Source organism: Peromyscus eremicus, chromosome 9 (genome assembly GCF_949786415.1).
Source record: "Peromyscus eremicus chromosome 9, PerEre_H2_v1, whole genome shotgun sequence".
Classification (NCBI taxonomy): domain Eukaryota; kingdom Metazoa; phylum Chordata; class Mammalia; order Rodentia; family Cricetidae; genus Peromyscus; species Peromyscus eremicus.
Genome location: NC_081425.1, coordinates 68,012,525 through 68,030,530, shown reverse-complemented (window position 1 = coordinate 68,030,530; position 18,006 = coordinate 68,012,525). Strand labels below are relative to the sequence as shown.

Sequence of the window (18,006 nt, the reverse complement as noted above, 5' to 3'; positions counted from 1 at the left end):
AGTTGGCATTGTTCCAACAAGGACAGAACAGTCACTGACCCAGGTTTTCCACTGGACTCCAGAATCCAAACCACAGGCTCTTTCAAAGAGTTGAGACCTGACCCGCTGTGGCTGCCCTCCAGCGGCACCGAGGAAGGGGTCTGGGATCAGATAAGCTCTCAGAAGCGAGGGTTTCCATCATCACAGAGTCTGGACGTAGTGCAGGCTTTATTAACCCCACGATTCCTCTCTCTGGCTGTCCTGCTCAGAAAGCATGCCTCTTGGCACACATCATCCTCAATGTCTTGAAAGAAGAGAAATTAAAAGAGAAGAGAAAAATGCTTGTATCTCCCATCATGCAGTTCCCTCATTTTGTAGCAAGACTGTTTGCCCACGAGCAGTTTGTCTTCATTTAGCAGCTGTCTCCTCTGGGGAAGCCATTTTGTAGAAGTGTCTGTCACAGTGTGACAACTACCGGTGTGGGGAAACTGCAGTTTGGAACAGGAACCCAGGTTAGGGTTACCCCAGGTAAGCCCAAGTCCATGGAGCCTCGGCATCCCTTCATCTAAGCCTTTGTGTGTCATCCATTTCCAAGTAAGCCTTTGAGAAACACATTGGGGTGGAAGCCATTCCCCCCAAACAACAATATCCAGAGCCATTAAGCAAAAATGAGACACCATTTTGGCATTAAATAGAAATGTTTTTTGATAAATAAGACTTCTCGTTATTGTCTATCAGACTCCTGTGTGTGAGTACTCCTACTCTCCCTCCTAAGAAGTTACAGTAAGAAACGTTGCCATGATTCATGCCGTGGTGTGGGAGCAACCGGCTGCGGATTTGGGGGTGGAGGATTAGAAATGTGTTCAGGCAGATTGGACGTGTTTTTGACAGGGTGTGTAACACAGTGTGAATTATAACCAGGGAAAGCTTATCTTTGGACAGGGAACCAAGTTATCTATCAAGCCCAGTAAGTATAAAATTATATCCTGGGATTAAGCAATGTCTACGGATTAAGGGCTGATTTTGACTCAATTATACACTACATAAAGAATGTCTACTGAGGGAGAATGAGTGTCAGAGAGGAGGCCGGAAGTCTCCTTGGTTAGGATCTGGCAGCTTAGTGCAAAATGAGCCGTGGAGGAATGTCTCTGGGAATTGCTCCCAGAATATATGTATTGGGACTAAGGATACATGACCGATTGCCTTGGGCTTTGGCTGGGATCATAGCTCTGGATTTGTGCAGTAATCAGTGACAAGATTTCTAATTCCTTAATGAGCTCTCTGAGGTGCTCTTCACTTCGAGGTTACATCCGTGTTTAGAATGGGTCTTTTGTAAATAAATATCACTGACCACAGGAAGGGTTGAGTCTCTGTCAAAGTCTGAAAAGTTACATTGAAAAATAAAATGTATGCATGAGTACTGAAGGACACTTCCTGTGTCAGGAACATTGGGCCAAAAGTCCATATAACAGACTCGCTGAACAGAGACTCTGAAATCATCCTTTCGGACTGTCACCACTTATAAGAAAATCGAGCCCAGAGAAGGCACATCATGGTACAACCATGCTCTGGCTGAGCTGGGTCTAGACCTTAAGTCTGGGGCTTGAATTCTGAGAAGTCCACAGGATTCATCTGACAGACGATCTTGCGTCTGTCAAGTTCACGCTAATGCCAGAGACCCAGCAGGAATCAGCGCTAGTGTGAGGATGGTCTCACGGAACCCTCTGCTAGACAAGGGTCCCCTCGCTTCTCTCCTGGGTACGGTCCTTCTATACTATTCTTACTACCTTAGGAAATGTCCAAGGTGACTTTGTTAAAGTTTTAAAGGCCATCAGCAGATAAAAATCAACATGGATATGGGAATGAGGAATAAAATGCCTAAAATGGAGATTAAAGAGTAGCAATTTTCTTGTAACTTGATCTTAACAAAGTGTATTTCACTATGAAAACTGACTTGATGCCAGCTCCATGGCCACCACATTCAGGTTCTCCAAGCCCAGGCTGAGGATGTAAGAATTAGGGTAATTTTCTGGAAGCATGTCTTACCGGTACCCACAGGGGAGATTTTCTCTGTTCTGTGAACTTCTTTAAAAATGGGAAAATCTCCATGCTGGTTTGACATCTAAAATCAAAGAGCATTTACTGTATAGAGTTTAGAAACACATATTTATTTGATGCTCAGAACTCTGTGGTTAAAAAAAAAAGGAAGTCAAAGATTCCCCTAAAGAAATCTAATTCCTATGGAATTTCTAGTTAATAATTAGAAAGACAAAGAAGGACTCATTTAGAGTTTGTAGATAAGTGATTTGGTTACTCCAAGCTGAGCCTAGATTGAAGGATGCAGGCCTTCTTCGGAAGGAACTTCCAACTCCACACTGTACTCTGCCCCCTCTGCTGAGGTTTTTGTGTTTGGGCAAATCACAGTGCAACTTCTAGTGGCAGCTGGCAACTGACCTTTGGATCTGGAACCCACCTGACAGTTATACCTGGTAGGCCACTACGGTTAATTCCTATTTACACCAACTGATTAGGAAACAACTGTGTATAAATTATCTTGAGAGCCGGGGGTTGAGAAAGAGAAAGGGCCACCCAGTCGTGCATCCTGGGCAAGGTAAAATAGAAGAGAGTCGGTCATCAAAGACCATGTAGAGAAAGAGAAGTTTGACCAGGATTCCACAGAGGTGAGTGGAGCAGAAGCCAGGCAGTCCCAGGAAACCTGCTGACCCATGCCTACAGACTATAAGTGGAGCTCCAACTCTCCCTGTATTTCCACTAGAACCAAACCAAATGCTACAAGATGGATTTCCCCCGAACTATCTAAGTCTTAACAGCTTCACCAAGCTAGGTAGCTACATGTCTAGCTTAGAAATTCCAGCTTGTGCTATACAAGTCCTTAAACACAGCGGTGCCTGTTTAAGATATTTAAATTAAGCTCCGTTTTCTATAGTTCTCAGCTGCCCTACCAGCAAAGCATTCCTGTAACAGAGTGCTTATCACCTTTACAAGTCAGAGCAAGTAAGCCCCTTGCCCTTCAAAGCCGCATAAATATTATAATTACTTGGCTTAGACCGAAGTCACCTCGACTTTATTTCTCATAACTGTGTTCATTTGTTGAGATCTGTTTAAATTCAAACAGCGTGGGTGTGCAACTGTTGGCACTGAGGTTTCCTTTCTCTTGAAATTGTCAGCAAAATATTTTGCCCATAAATAACGTTTCATCTAGACTTACAAATGACAGTCAACACTGCAGCCTCTTTTTTCTTTGTTTCTTTTTTCCTGAAGGAAATCTGCAAGTAGAAAGCAAAAATGAACTGAAAGGTAGAGTTTTTCTGTGGAGGTAGAAGGGGACCGTCAGTGTGGATGTCAAGACACGGTTGGTTGTATAAAGTACGTATTCTGTCAGACAAGATGGTGTGATCTTGTTAGGCCACATCTGCAGAATCCCCCCAGGCTAGCTTGCATGGCTCAGGATGTCCTGAAGAGAAGTTCAGGGCCAGTTGCCAAGAACTATCCAGATCCGGATCCGGGGTTAAAAGAGAGGCATCAGCTAGCCCTGGATCTAGAGGCAGAATAAGGATTTTCCTCATAGTCAAGTCCACCTGAGAGGAATTTTCGCTTATAATTAGGAAGGCAAGGAGTAAAGAGCATTTACTCACAGCATCCTTGTTTCAAATAGTGTGTGCATAGAGCACAGAGGACATAAGAAAGCACCCAAGCAGAAAAGTAGAGAGAAGAAATCGATAAACACTGGAGAAAATCAGTTGCCCTTATCTTGCCTGTCTCTGATAATGAATGTGTCTTCTCTGCTCATTCCTCACTGCTCTTGACTTCTCTATAGAACCGCCAAGAACGGGTGGGCTTCATTTGGTTTCCACATAACCTGGTTAGTCCCATTTTCATAATGAACCTCTCTGTGAAGAAGAGGACTTTTTGTAATAGTGCTAAACATTGTGTGTATAATCTCAATGCATTTTACTTCGGATCTGGCACCGAACTCAGTGTAAAACCAAGTAAGTTATAGTTACCCTCCGACGAGAGTAAATTCCTCCTCTCGGTCTATATTTGCTCTGAATTCTTTTTATTTTGGGTCCTCGCCCAGTGTTGTATTTTAGAGCTCCTTGTCTCTACATCTCTTGAACAGGTATAAAATATAGTAAACAAATCCCATGATTCCACTCTGAAAACATTCTGAAACAGACAAGTGTATTTCTGATCTCCTTCATGAGGAAAATTCCCAATGTAAGGAAAACTACTATTTTTACTAATTAAAAATTGGATATAATTTAAAGTACCTCTGAGTACCTAGGATTTCATAAAGCAGATATGGCATATTATATGCATTCATAAAAGATCCCATAACTAACATTTACTGAACCTTTGCTGTATACAAAACCCTGGGTAAATGCCTCTTCCACGTTTTCTCATTTCACCCCCTTGAGGCCCCTCAGGGGCAGACATTATCCCACTTTCAAGGGTAGAGTTGAAATAGTTACCAGATGTTACAGAGGAAATAGGGGGCCAAGCTAGATCAGCGAGCAGGCCTGCGTGTCCCCACAGCTAACTCTCATAACCAGGGTCTTGCTGAGGTTTGTGCAGGATGAAGTAGCCTGTGGTTCTGATAACTACAAGCTCGTGTTGGGGCAGGAATAGCAGTGGCTGTCAGAACAGTAAGTGACAGGGAAAAATCCAGAATGCTTTGAAACAAAATGGCGGATACATGGAAAGTAAGGTTAATGACCAATAAATAAATTCAAAGTGCATTCTCCCTCTGGGTTAGAACCCTAGCTTTTCTGCCTCTCTTTCTGCCTCACCACTCCTTCCTTGGCAGACGGACGTCCTTCTTAGGGAAGCCTCTACCGTGATGCATTTGTCAAGGATTCTGAAGTCCTCAAAAAGTCAGGTAGAAACAGAAAGGCCACGCTAAGAATCTTAGAAGATGGCTTTTTCCAATATTTGAAGAACTGTTATGGAGATGAGGGACGGGTTAATACCAAAGGCAACATCAAAAGCAGTAGATGAAAACGTGTCCCAGCTTTCCACGGAAGCTTCTGAATAGGTGGAGCCGCTGTGGGCAGGCAGGCTACTCTATGAAGTCTGGAGCTATCCCTGAGAAGGATCTTCACTCTGGGCCCTCAGAGCCAATGCACAGGACCTTGTGGAAGGGATTTCTGTGACATTTTAGATGTTGGACTCGATCAGCTCTGACATCCATCAACTCCAAATGCTAAGACCCCTATGACTCTAGCATAGAAGAAAAAAGGGTGAGCTAAACCTCTTTCTTCTATTTTTATTAGTTTGATAGCCAAGAAATGGGCCATCAAATTGTTCACAAGCTGAAGCCTACAGAGATTTTTACACTTAAAAGATAATGAAGTATGATTTCTCGATGCAGTAAGTGGGGAAAGAAGAGGTACTAGAGATGAAAAAGAAAGAGAGAGAAAGTGCCCCGAAGGAGGACCAGAGGTTGAATGAGGGAAGTGAGGTGATTTTGCAGAGGACAGATCTGATCTGTCCAAGTTTCCACAAGTTCAGCTTTGGAATAGGATCCAAGCATAATGTCAGTCCCAGCAACTGAGCAGCCTTTTAGACTGGGAAATAGGACCAGGGGAGCGAAGGTCCTTCCAATTTAAACACTCTCAAAAGGCTGTGTAATTGCTTTCTGATAGGAGAGGACTCTGAAGGCGGAAAGATTATTGTTACCACAGATCATTTGTCCCTTAAGATGCAGCCTCTGAGACTGACTGTCTACCTCAGGCTGCTGGCTGCTGGGGGGGGAGGGGGAAGACTTGGGGCTGCTTAGAAGGGATGGAAGCCAGGGGGAGAGGATGGGGATCACTAGGAGCAGGTTTGTGTAAAGGGGACAAGCACTGTGTAGACAGAGGTTCATCCTTAGGGAAGCTATACTTCGGAACGGGAACTCAGCTGACTGTCCTGCCTGGTGAGTGGGCTCCTTTCTACTCCAGGGACACATTACTGTAGAGAAATTTAAAATGGAGACAAATGAATTCCATTATTCTCAAAAAACCAAGGAAATAGGAATGCTTCTTTCCATCATCACCTCCCAGGCAGTCTGGTGTGATAAGGCAGAGAGAAGGGCCAAGACATCCTAAAGTCCCTGTTAGGAGCCCATGAGAGGAGAATAGTGGTTTCTGCCACAGGGAGAATAGGAGAGCAGTTGTGCTGGAAGGGTTTGAAGGACCCCCAAACACCTGCTCTGGACCATGACCATGACCAACATTTGAAAAAGGCTGAAGCCCACAACCAGCACAGGCAAGCCAAACTGAAGCACAGATTTACAAGGTTGGCTTTTCCTGGGTCCTGTGATTCTTGGCTGTCTCCCTGTAGAGGCCCCACTGACTACTGTTTGTGGAGAATGACCTCTGAGTGACAGTGTGTACATTCCCCAAGATGCTCGCTTACCACCTTCTTTGGATCTAAACTTTAAGGAAAGGGAGTAAAGCTGGGTCACAGTGCACAGTAGACCCAGGACTAAAGCCTCCCTCTTCCGTGGGCACCAAATGATAAGGAGACACTCAGTTAGGAAGTGCATCGTCCAACAGGTTTGGCATTTCCATTCTAGATGAATAACAGCCTGACTCTGAATGTTCCAGCGTTCCTGGTTCCTTCATGTGCTAAACATAGTCCGAAAGGCTCCTGGATGAGGCTATGATTCAGACCTGTCACCCCTGAATATGAAGGTCTGAATGACCAAAGCTGAGAAACAATCAGATATGTAAACAGGTCAGATTTCAATGTGTGCACACTTAGAGCCGTTTCATCTCTGTATAAGGTGCATACGATGGAGAAGACAGGTTTACCCTGAAAGTTGAAAGCCCTCCATCTCTTCAAGCATAGGGAATGTCCTTTGCCGAGTATCTGCTGAGTGTGATTTCCTTGGTCCCTGTGTTTTTGCTGGGCCTCAGATCACTGTGTGACTACAGTGCAGGGAACAAGCTAACGTTTGGAAAAGGAACCAGGGTGCTAGTCAAGCCGGGTGAGTGTTTGGACCTGAACCACAGCTCTGCTCCCAAACTTGAAAGAGAAGCCTGGTCATCCATTTTTAAATGAAGTGTGATAGTTTGACCCAAATTAATCTGTATTAAGCTTGGCTTTAAAATGTTCAGTATTTCTCTTATATAAGTGTGGGCAAATGGATAGATGAATTCAGGGCAGATAAAGGGTATTGCTAGCTTGATGTATCCTGGGATCAGGTTTTCTAAAATAAGCCTATCTCACAGTTCCAAGAAGCAGAGAAAGGCAGCAAAGGTGATTCTGTCTGTTAGGAGTGGTTATGTGATTCAAACACTTTCACAACGGCAGGGCAAGGGCCCACATTTCCTAAGGTTCAATATAGTGCCGTCTGTAACCAGCTGTAGCCTCTGTAACTATCATTCTGATTTATCTCCTCTGGCTCTCATTTTTCCCAATTATCGTAACTGAAATATTGGTAACCCTTATCTCCTGGCTCATAGAACGTGTATGAGGATTAAAAGGACAGTGTGCTTTGAAAAGGAGTCAGGCTAGAAGGGGTTTCGTTTTATTTATTTTCTTGGGGCGGGGGAGACTTTTTATTAGATTGGAAGAGGGAATAAGAAACAATACTTGAGAGGCAAGATGCCAGGATCAATATATGAACGTGCACAACATAATTATGAAGGCATTCAATTAGAAGCCAGACGACAGCAAACCCAGCCCATCCTATTGATAACCATGCCTCCATGAGGTCCACTGAGATCTCTAAGCTTTGGTCCATCTGTAACATGGACTTCATGATTCCAGCTCTGCCTACCCCAGAGGACTCCACGACTGAGCTGAGATAATGTTTGTGAAATATCCTTGGAATGTATGGTCCGGCAGACGATTAGTGATTTTCAAGTTATATTTTTATGCAAAATTCCATTTGAGGGTGAGCTTAAAAGTGAACAAGTTTGATGGACTTTAGCTATGGCTGAGAAAGGCCAGAATTTGGAAATAAGGTGAGCTTTTCTTTTGTGAGGAAAAAATCATAAGAATTAGTGACCAAGGCCTCTGGAGATCTTCAAAAACCTGCAATCACTTTGTAGAGAAATATGCAGTTAGGAGCATGTACTAAGTGATTCCTAGGGTTTCCTTCCATTTGAAATGGCATGAGAGTTTACTTACTGTTTTTCTTGAATTTAACAAAATATGTGCTTAGTATAGGATTATATCTCAGCAAAGCAAAAGAACCCTGGAAGTTTTTGTGCTCAAGCACTATTTGGTTTTTGTGGTGGAGGAGATCACTGTGGCATCTTCAGGTGTCCAGAAGCTGATATTTGGAAGGGGGACCATGTTAAAGGTGGATCTTAGTAAGTATTTCTATGGAATCTGAATTGGATTTACTGTTGAGACAAGTGTTAAGCCTTTTGGACATGTAAGCGGGGTATCGAATGTCTCCATTCATCCATGTTTCACAGGAAACAGGGTGCTCTCTCTGCCTTCCCCATTCTGACTAGAAAAGCAGGCCATAGTTTAAACTGTTTGCAAGCATAACAGAGAAGCAGAATGGAAGATACTTCCTATGCCCAGCAGCCAACCCAATCCTAATCAGAGAAAAAAGCTACTCTGAAATGCCACCTTCTCTTCCACTTGGCACCATCTAATAACTGTAATGCCCTAAATAGCCAAGGTCACATCTTTCAGTTGCTGAGTTAGAGTCCCAGTCTCTCACGCATGCGGCTGTGCATGCATGTGTGCACACATTCATCCGGAAGCCAGAGGTCAGGGATGTTGTCCCTGGGGGTCATCTACGCTGGTCTTTGAGACAAAGTCTCTCACTGATTAAGCAAGTCTAGATTGCCAGAGAACCCCAAGAGCCTGCACATTCCTGGTGCTAGATTACACACTCACACAACTACACCTGTCTTTTTTGTGAGTTCTAGGCCTGCAACTCAGGTCCTCGTGCTTTTGTGGCAAGCAGTTTATTGACTGAATTATCTCCCTAGCCCATCTGTCCGTTTTTTATCTTTTTCTTAGAAAGCAGCTTTTGGTGATATTCACATCTAGGACATCAGCAGAAAGAGGTATGATGTAAACGTCCCTCACTGACACACTGTAATTCGGAGACAGGCTTTGATCTTTCTGCCCTTCGTTTGCTGTCTGTCAATGAAGGTGATGATTAAGTCCACCTTATCTTCAGAGAGAAATTTTCTGCCTCTCCAGTCTAACATGCCATCAAACACACTGTTGCCTGGTTGCCCTCTATCCTGTTACCCAGCCTGACTTTAATGCATGCCGTTTCCATCACTGGACCTCATAAATCTACATGTTTGTTTATTGTTTCCCACTCCTAGATGTTACTGTTCCATGGGAGAGTGGATAGTTTTCGTTGTTCCCTCTGTGTCTAGTGTTAAGTTACTGTGTGAATCAAGAGCCAGCCACCCAACTGCCAACAGCAAGGACAGCGTATGATTTCTGTTGTGTATAGTTATATACTCATTGAGTTTGAATGAGTAAGCAAATGAGGAATTTGCAGGGCCACGTTTCACTGTGCCTACCAAGGAGGTGGAACATTGATGTTTGGAAAAGGAACTATGGTATCAGTCAGTCCCAGTAAGTACCTGATAGCTACTGATGATAATGCTTGTATTTATCATATAGCATATATAACACAGATGACTACATGCCTTCTTATCATCTAAGTAGGATTAGGGTTTAATGAGGAAAGCAACTAAATATTATTAATGGAGGCAGTCCTCCATCCCATGTCTAACTATGTGTTCATAACTTTTTAATAGCTTAAAATGATAAAAAGAAAAATTACTAGAGGGATGTATGCAATTTGCTAAACACTGGCAAAATGAAAGTATATACAGGTACCAGTTCCTAGGTTACAATGGGGATTAGAAGTGACAGCCTTTGACTAGAAAAAAAAAACCTACTTAGTGAAATTTTACAAATCTTTTTAAAAGCAGTCTGCTTCAGAATTGGCTGGAGAATTATCAGCTGGTACCCTCTCAGGCTTTCTGTTACATCTATGGTACCACTGTTATTGAGCCCTGAAAAGAGGCTTTCATGGGTTTAATTCCATGGCTTAGCCTTTATTCCAGTAATCAAAAGGGGGAATCCCCAGCAGAGCTCCCATGAGGGAGGATAGCTGTATGCTGATCACATTAATCTATGATCACAGCAGATTGGGCATTATTGTCAGACAGCACAGGACCACGATTTACAACATACTCATTTTGGGGAGTGGGACAAGACATCACTGAAGAGAAGCCTAATGTGGCAGCTGAGGCCCACTGAATCTGCTGCAGTATTTGTGAGGTACAAGTGTCAAAGAATTAATGGTTCATGCAGACAAGTACACGCTTGCATAGGAAAACTGTTAAAATAAGGGCACAGAACTGGCTGTGAACAAAATAAGTCATGAAGGATCCCTAGAAATACTAGCTCAGAGAGCTGATCCTAAAGAAAGGGCAACTTAACTGAACACATCCAGGTCCTCTAAATCTGATTTGACTAGTGCACTGGACCAGTTTTATCTGGGAGTATTTAATAATACCTCCTGAGTTATTATAAAGGTAAATTAATGTATGTGAAAATGTTTCATAGATTCTGAAGTGCTACCCACATATAAAATATGTGTCTATAGAACAAAAAAAAACCTAAAAGCTGGGTCAGGCAGTAGAACTCTTTTAAGATGAAGAGACCATATACATTCTTAGTAAAGAGGCTGTTTTCATGTGGATCCATTGCCATGGGCACTGGTTAAAAACACTCTCTTTCATGGAAGCATAGTGAGTTAAAAGCTACTCGGAAGCAAATGGCAAGGCAAAGGAACCATTTTGTAAAGACCTCCCTGACAGTGTGAATTCTGGGACTTACCAGAGCTTTGGAACTGGGACAAAACTCCAAGTCATCCCAAGTGAGTCCAGTGTCTGGATCGTTCCTTCTCCCTCATATGGTCTTCTCTGAGGTGGTAGCATTTGGAGCACATAATGGGATGTAATAGAACTTCTCTTTCTTGGTCATTTTCGGGAGATTTGAGCAAAAATGTTTATAGGATCCCTCATGCATCCCTTAACATTTAATAGTGTTGTTCCGCCCACGTCCTTTTCTAATAGGAAAGAAAGCTAAGAGTTGCCTGTGGGCCAAATGTTGAACATCAGATTCACAAAGCCAAAGCAGAGAACTGGTGTTTGTTTGTTTTTAGCAAGTGTGAAGCATCATGTTATATAATCAGGGGTCACTGGACTTTGAAGGCAGAATGTGACTTGAGTAAGCCCCTAGCTTACAGGATAAGTTGACTGGAGTGGAGGAGCCTTTACTTATAGTGATCCGAACACTACTTCATGAAGTTGCCAATTGATTGACGTTAAAGTTAGGGAGACACTGTGGCAATAATCTAAAAACAACTATTGTGGAGATGAGAGAAGAGTTAGATATATCTGTTAGATAAATAGAGTTGAAAATTGGGAGTTTGGGGGGGATAGATCCAGAGACATGGGCAGAAAGCAACTTCATTGTTAAATTGGGTACCACAAATGCCCTAGGTTTGAGTTAAATGACCTGTGTGCTTTGTGGGGTGTAAAAGAAAGCTAAGATGCAGCCTGTTTGTAGATGAAAAGCTACGGCTGTGAGTCTGGGTGTGTGTGCTCCTGGGTGTTTTTGACTGGCTAAGAAGCACTGTGGAAAGAGTGGAGGCTATAAACTGGCCTTTGGGAGTGGAACTAGATTGCTGGTCAACCCTGGTAAGTGGCGTAGGAAAGGAATAATGGGAAGGCTGAGGGTAAAACGCCTTTATGTTCCAAAGAATGGCTCTGTAATGAAGGACAAACTGGGGGGGGGGGGGGGGTTGAGTCACTGTTGCTAGAGTCCCACTAGTTCTAGCAAAAACCAGAGTGTGTGTGTGTGTGTGTGTGTGTGTGTGTGTGTGTGTGTGTGTGATGAATGATGAAGGAATGATGAAGAGGAATCTTCCGAGATTTGAGCCCTCTGCTAAAATACCGTGTAGATGCAAATATTTGAATGTCTGTTGGCGATGCTGGTAGTGTAGCCTGCTTAGCCTTAGGTCACCCTCTCCTCATTTATTAAACAGGATAATAATGTCCAAGGTCACAGTCCTAGTGAGGTGATGTAATGTGTGGAGATTGTTAAGCCTCTTGGCATATCATATGTTCTCCATAAATGATGAACTTTCTTTCTCCTTCCAAACTGTATCGCAAGTTGAAAAGCCCTACGCTGCAGGCCATTTTTGTGTAGGGGTTTGCTACAGTGTGAATTCAGGATACGGCAAACTCACTTTTGGAAAGGGCACCATGCTTCTAGTCTCTCCAGGTAAATGCTGCTCACATCTTTGCTTTGTGTCCTTTTGTCTGGGCTAAGGTCTCTGCACATTCCTGCTGTGTCTCATGGACCGCAGCATCCTTGTTCTATCGGTTGACAATGTGTGGACTGAAGGCCGTACCTTCCTGGGCTCTTCGTTTGAACACGAAAGTAAGAGATGAGCTGTAAGTAATAGTAGAGCTAAGTCACTAGAATAGGATGGAGTGCAGACTAAGGCCCTAGATAATCAGGTAGTTTCTCCAGAAATAACCTAGCTTCCTGTGAAAAGCCTGGACTGTGTGCTCCTTCCCTAGGACATCCTTCGTAGTCCTCTTGCCTTCTGTACGGCAAATTTAGCTGTACAGTAAATCTTAGTCTGTAGCATGTAGAGCTATAGAAACTCATCACTAAGAATAGCCATTGTTAAAAGTGAAAGATCATGAAAGCAAAGGTTCTTCACATCCCTTGCAATATCTAATACGGTTCTTTTACAAATTTGACAAATATTTGTTTAATTGAAATTGAGCAGCCAGAGACACCAGAATTCCCAGGCCAAAGGGAAGGAGGAAATGAATCAAATAGCACAGAGCATTCAAGGATGTAGGGAAAGGGGGATATTAGACTGAGAATCAAAAAGATCCACACTCTATTCTCTGCTGCCGACTAGAAATGTAACTCACAGCAGCCTTCTTGCCTTGAAGAATCAATCTCTCTCTCTCTCTCTCTCTCTCTCTCTCTCTCTCTCTCTCTCTCTTGAACTGGAACTGGAACTGGGACTTGGACTCAAATAGCCTTTCTTGTCCCTTTCCACCAATACTCTAAATTTGCTCCATTTGAGGTTGTGAAGTGAGAACTTTTTCTTCCTATGATAAGTCAAATCTGAGATTTATGTTAAATCTCAAGTGTTTTCCATGTCATTGGTGTAAGTGAAGAGAGAGGTGACAGAAAACTGTTTACTGTGAGGCCTCAGACACTGTGGGAGCTGGGAGGAGTAAACACACTGACCTTCGGAAGGGGAACCCAGCTAAGAGTGGACCTGAGTAAGTGTGGGGTGCTGTACTAACTACAGAGTGTTCAGTAAATACACGGGACAGTGAACAGTGACAAGATGTGATTTTGTCAGTGTATTTTATTTTTAATTAGTTATAATCAAGTTCTAAAGTATTAAGATTATAATCTCTGGATAGTATTTAAGACTGATTTGAGCATACTTTCTCTGAGGTGGAATTCAACGTTCCATTAAGGCTTTTCCCAAGAATTGAGGCTGACAGAAGCTCTTCCTAACATTAGAGTTTTCACCTGAGGATTTTGCTAAGTGGAGTTGAATGGACAGAGGCCGCTGGAAGAGCAGAAAATGACATGGCCACTATCTAATAGACCGTTTATGCTTCCACTGCCATTGAGGAGGTTCAAGGTTCTTTCGCCTATGCCCCAAATAAGCCAAGCCAAATTCACTCCAGAGACTAAGTACCCCATTACACAAACCATTGTCCTCAAAGAGTCAGTGAGGTATAGACTAAGGACCCCAGGGATGCCAATTTTAGACAAGAAGCTAAATTTGATTTGGCATCAACTTACTGTGCAATACTGAACAAATCATCACCTCTCCTTGAGCCTCAGACACTCCCAGTAGAAGAGGAGTGTAGACATCTGTGGTTCAGAAGCCCCTGCCTTTGTGAACCTAGAGCTCATCCAATTCAAGAGTGTGGATTTGGGAATATTTCAGAGGCAAATTCTGAGGGGGAGGTATTATGTAACCTTAATGAATAAACTTGCTAATCAATAATCTAACTCAGCATATTAATAATAATAACTGGCCCATGAGATGCCTCAGCAGGTAAAAAACTTCATACACAAGCGTGACGGTGAGAAATCAATACCCGGAACACACACACACACACACACAGAGACACACACACACAACCACACACACACACACACACACACCACCACCACCACCACCACCACCATCATCATCATCACCATCATCATCATCAAGGGAAAAGATAATAACTGTGGTATCAGTGTCTGTGATGTGTGAGTATAGTCTTAGATATAATATTGATTGTAGAGCTCTCTAAGGTAAGGGACAGTATTCTTATTCTCTATCTTATGGGGGCGGGGAAACGAGGCTAAGAGGAGTGATTGCCCCAAATTCTGTGGCTAGTTATCTGAAAGACCTAAATTCAAACCTGGTCAACCTGCCTGATCTCAAAGCCCTGGTCTTTCTACTTCATGTTGTCACAGGCTCTGTCACGGTTCACTTACAAACGAGAGATAGTGCCAATCACAGAGAGGAAGGAAATACATGGAGTGTAGCTTTTCCATCCTTGGATGTTGCCCTAAGCTGAGATTCAGAAAGTCTTGAGCTAGATGCCCCCATTCTAAAGGATTCTCTTCTCTTTTCCGTGACACAACAGAGCATTGCGCTGTTCGGATCATTTACTCGGGTAGGGAGAAGGGAGAGGGAAATGACAGACTCTCCTCCTGCTGACTCCCTCCCCTCCCCTCACTGTTCCTTGTGTCTTCCCAGGCAGAGCAGCCACAGGTGAGCTGCTGCAAGTGCCTGGCTGTTTGTGAGTTACAGGATAAGGCACTTGGGATATTACTAGATCATAGACCACTTAGCTGTTATTTTGGAAATCATCTAATTCAGAACTTATTTTCTTCCTAAAAGGCAGGTCAGACTCAGAAGGGTTGCTTTAATCATCCAATATCATAAAAAAAAAAATTAATGCAAGCTAGCCTGGTTCTGGGGCCATATTCTGTGACCACTGTTGAGTGAATGACCATCTTGTAGGTTGAGTGCAAGATTCATTCATGAACAGAAAACATACAAAGCATTTTATTAGAGACTGATCATGGGCTTCCCAGGCCTGTCTGTGCCCAGCTGTCTTGTGAAAGTGGCAAGTGAGGGAAATAGACCAATTTGTCACAGGACAAATCACTGTGAGCAATACAGGCTTCAAACTTATCTTCGGGACGGGAACAAGACTGCTGGTTGATCCAAGTGAGTTCAATGAGTAACTCCATTTATATTATAGAAGGAAGAACATCTGTTTTCACTCATTTCTTTCTTTGTCTTTTGAGGGGAGATAAGGAGTTACCCTTGGCTTTGTGTGGTGTTTAAATAAGAAAATGAGTAGACAATAGTATTATATTACATATAGTATCCATGAGTACCATACCTGGAAACAGCATATAATAATATAATAAATGGGAAGTGGCAATAGAGAAAATTGCTATAGGTCCTATCTAGAAAGGAAACCCTAATTGTATGAATGGCTTTTCAGACCGAATACTACTGAGAACTTTTATGAAGCCTGCTGTATACCAAGCAGATCTTCTGTTGGGTTCTGCCTTATTTCTTTTCATCTTCCAATAGTCTTAGGAAAATGAAGGTTAAAATGATATGCCCCACGCCGCTTTGGTGTGTGTACACGACCCTGGAACACTTACTAACAAACCTGAGTATGCCCTTGGAATCCCAGGCCTGGCTGCAGGTGCCACCTTGTATGGATCTCTGCCACAGAGAGCCCTGGTGAGTGGTGGAAAGTACCACTCGGTTTGCTTTTTTAAATTTGCAGCTGTTGTACCGGTGTGTAAATGATCCTTGTTGTGACTGTCTTGTTTCTGATCACAGCGACGCTACTGACTTAGAGTACATGCTCCTGCTATATTATTCTTTTGACCCTTTAAAAGGAATCACTGTCAAGCTACTGCCAGGGGTGGCATTTGTTTCCATCAAGAGATTTCTTATTTGCTCATACAGCTCCCATCTCTCTGCTCAAAATCAACATGGAACTCGGTGCCTTGGTGTACGCAGTCTCCTTATTATCTCTCAGAAATGCTTTCTTGGTTTTTCCCTTGCCTAAGCACTTAGATTTTGCAGTTCAGAGTGTACTTAGCTTTTAACTTCTTTCCAAACTGGCCTCTTTGCCCCAATAACAATGTTCCATAAAAGCCAGTTCAACTTAGTAAATGATTATTGAGTGTCACAAACAAACCAGGGATCACGGTTGATTTCAAAACAAAGAAGAAAGCTAAGAAGTGATCTCTGATCTCAGGAACTTCAGTCTTGGGGTGTGGTGGCACATACCTTTGATCTCAATGCTTGAGAGGCTGAGGCAGGCTGAGCTCTCTGAGCTCAAAGCCAGCTTTTTCTATATAATGAGTTCTAGGCTATCCAGAACTCCATAGTGACACCCTGTCTCAAAAATAAGTAAATAAAAATAAGTAAAAGAGAAAACCCTCAATCGTATTAGCGAATTGGGGTGGATGTGGGCAGGGATAGCAGTGGACACTTTAAACACCTTGGCAGGAGACAGACAATCGTATCCACAGTTCTGAGGAGGGAATCAAGTCTGTTCTGTACTGAGATGTCTGACTTTTGGAGGACAAAAAAAGCCTGTCAGCAATCAATGTCCTAGAGTGAAGTGAGGACAGAGACAGGAATGAGTCAAGTGTGAGTCACCCATGGCTCTCGCTCAGGCCCAGAGAGAGCACGGCAGCTCTGAATCATGCCCTGGCGTGTTCTTAGCATGTGCCCCAGTTCAGCAGGCTGGATGTACTCTTGGTTCTGCTCTTCCTGGCAAAATGAAAAATAATTTTTTGCATCTATCCACAAGAAAGCAGGACCTTCCACACAAGTGGAGCAGATAAGGGTGAGAAAATGGTTGCCTACTCCCACGGATCTTTAGAAACTCTCACACCCTGCAGGCCCACAGAGGAAGCAAAGTGTTTCACAGAGTTTTATAAAGACTCTTTTTTTTCCCCAGATGAGGAAAAAAAGTGATGATCGTTGGTGGTTGTGATGAGGGAAATGGAGGCCGTGGGTAGCAACTGAGGGCTGGCGCTGTTTGCTCTCATTACAAGGGCTCCTTTGAGTCTTCATAACAGCCATTGCAGGAAACACCTCAAGATCTCCTGTTGCTGGGTCTCTGCTGCAGAGTCACTGTGAAGGGTGTGTGTGTCCTCCATGAGAGGGCAGAGCCCAGACTTGGTTGTTTTTGTGAAGCCCTTTCTCGGAGTGGGCCTATGGAAACACCAGGCTAACTTTGGGGAAGGGAACCCACGTGGTGGTGATACCAAGTAAGTGAGCGAAGGAACCTCTTCTGAGAATAGCCCTTTGCTACGGCTCCCCTCATCTCTCCTTACCATTGTGCTGGCCACCTCCTTCTCCTGACTCTGGGGCAGTGGAGTGCGCACACCATCCATCTGTGATATATCACAAACAAGGTTCTAGATGGCCCTAAGCTTCAACTAGACTTGCTTTCTCCGACCCTCTCTTTCCGGCAGCTCCCATTTTCTTTATAAAGCTTCCCCCCACCATTCCTTGCTTGCTTTCACAGTGAACAGTTGATCACAGAAATTAGGGCTTGAAGGGATCTTGGGGACAGCTTGCTACTGTGGCTGAGACAGCTTGGGGTCCTGGTCAATGCAGGGTACTGTGAAGCCCCTTCCTCTCACCCTGAGCTCAGTGGAGCCACACAGCTCTTCAGTAACAACTGTCAACCACAGGAGGAGGTCAGTACGGAGGCAGCAGCATGCCAGGGCCAAAGATGGCTGGAGTGGCCACCTCAGCTTCGGACTGAAGCCTAGGCTGTGGCTGCGGTGAGCTTTCCCGTCTCTAAAGTAAGCAGCATGAGATCTGTTTCCTCGTGTCTTTCAAAAGTTGCAACTTTCTTCTCTGCTGATGTAGGATTTCATAGACCCAAGGGCCTGCTTGAATCAAGGTCACTG

General features: G+C 43.6%; 1 protein-coding gene across 1 annotated transcript in view; it reads left to right on the top strand.

Moving 5' to 3' along the window:
* Window positions 1-18,006, top strand: part of LOC131919447 (T cell receptor alpha chain MC.7.G5-like) — a 653,930-nt gene that overhangs the window by 623,141 nt on the left and 12,783 nt on the right. The window contains exon 4 of the mRNA XM_059273660.1: window positions 9,499-9,549. Within this exon, the coding sequence (XP_059129643.1) occupies window positions 9,499-9,549 (51 nt within the window). The remainder of the gene's footprint in view (window positions 1-9,498; window positions 9,550-18,006) is intronic.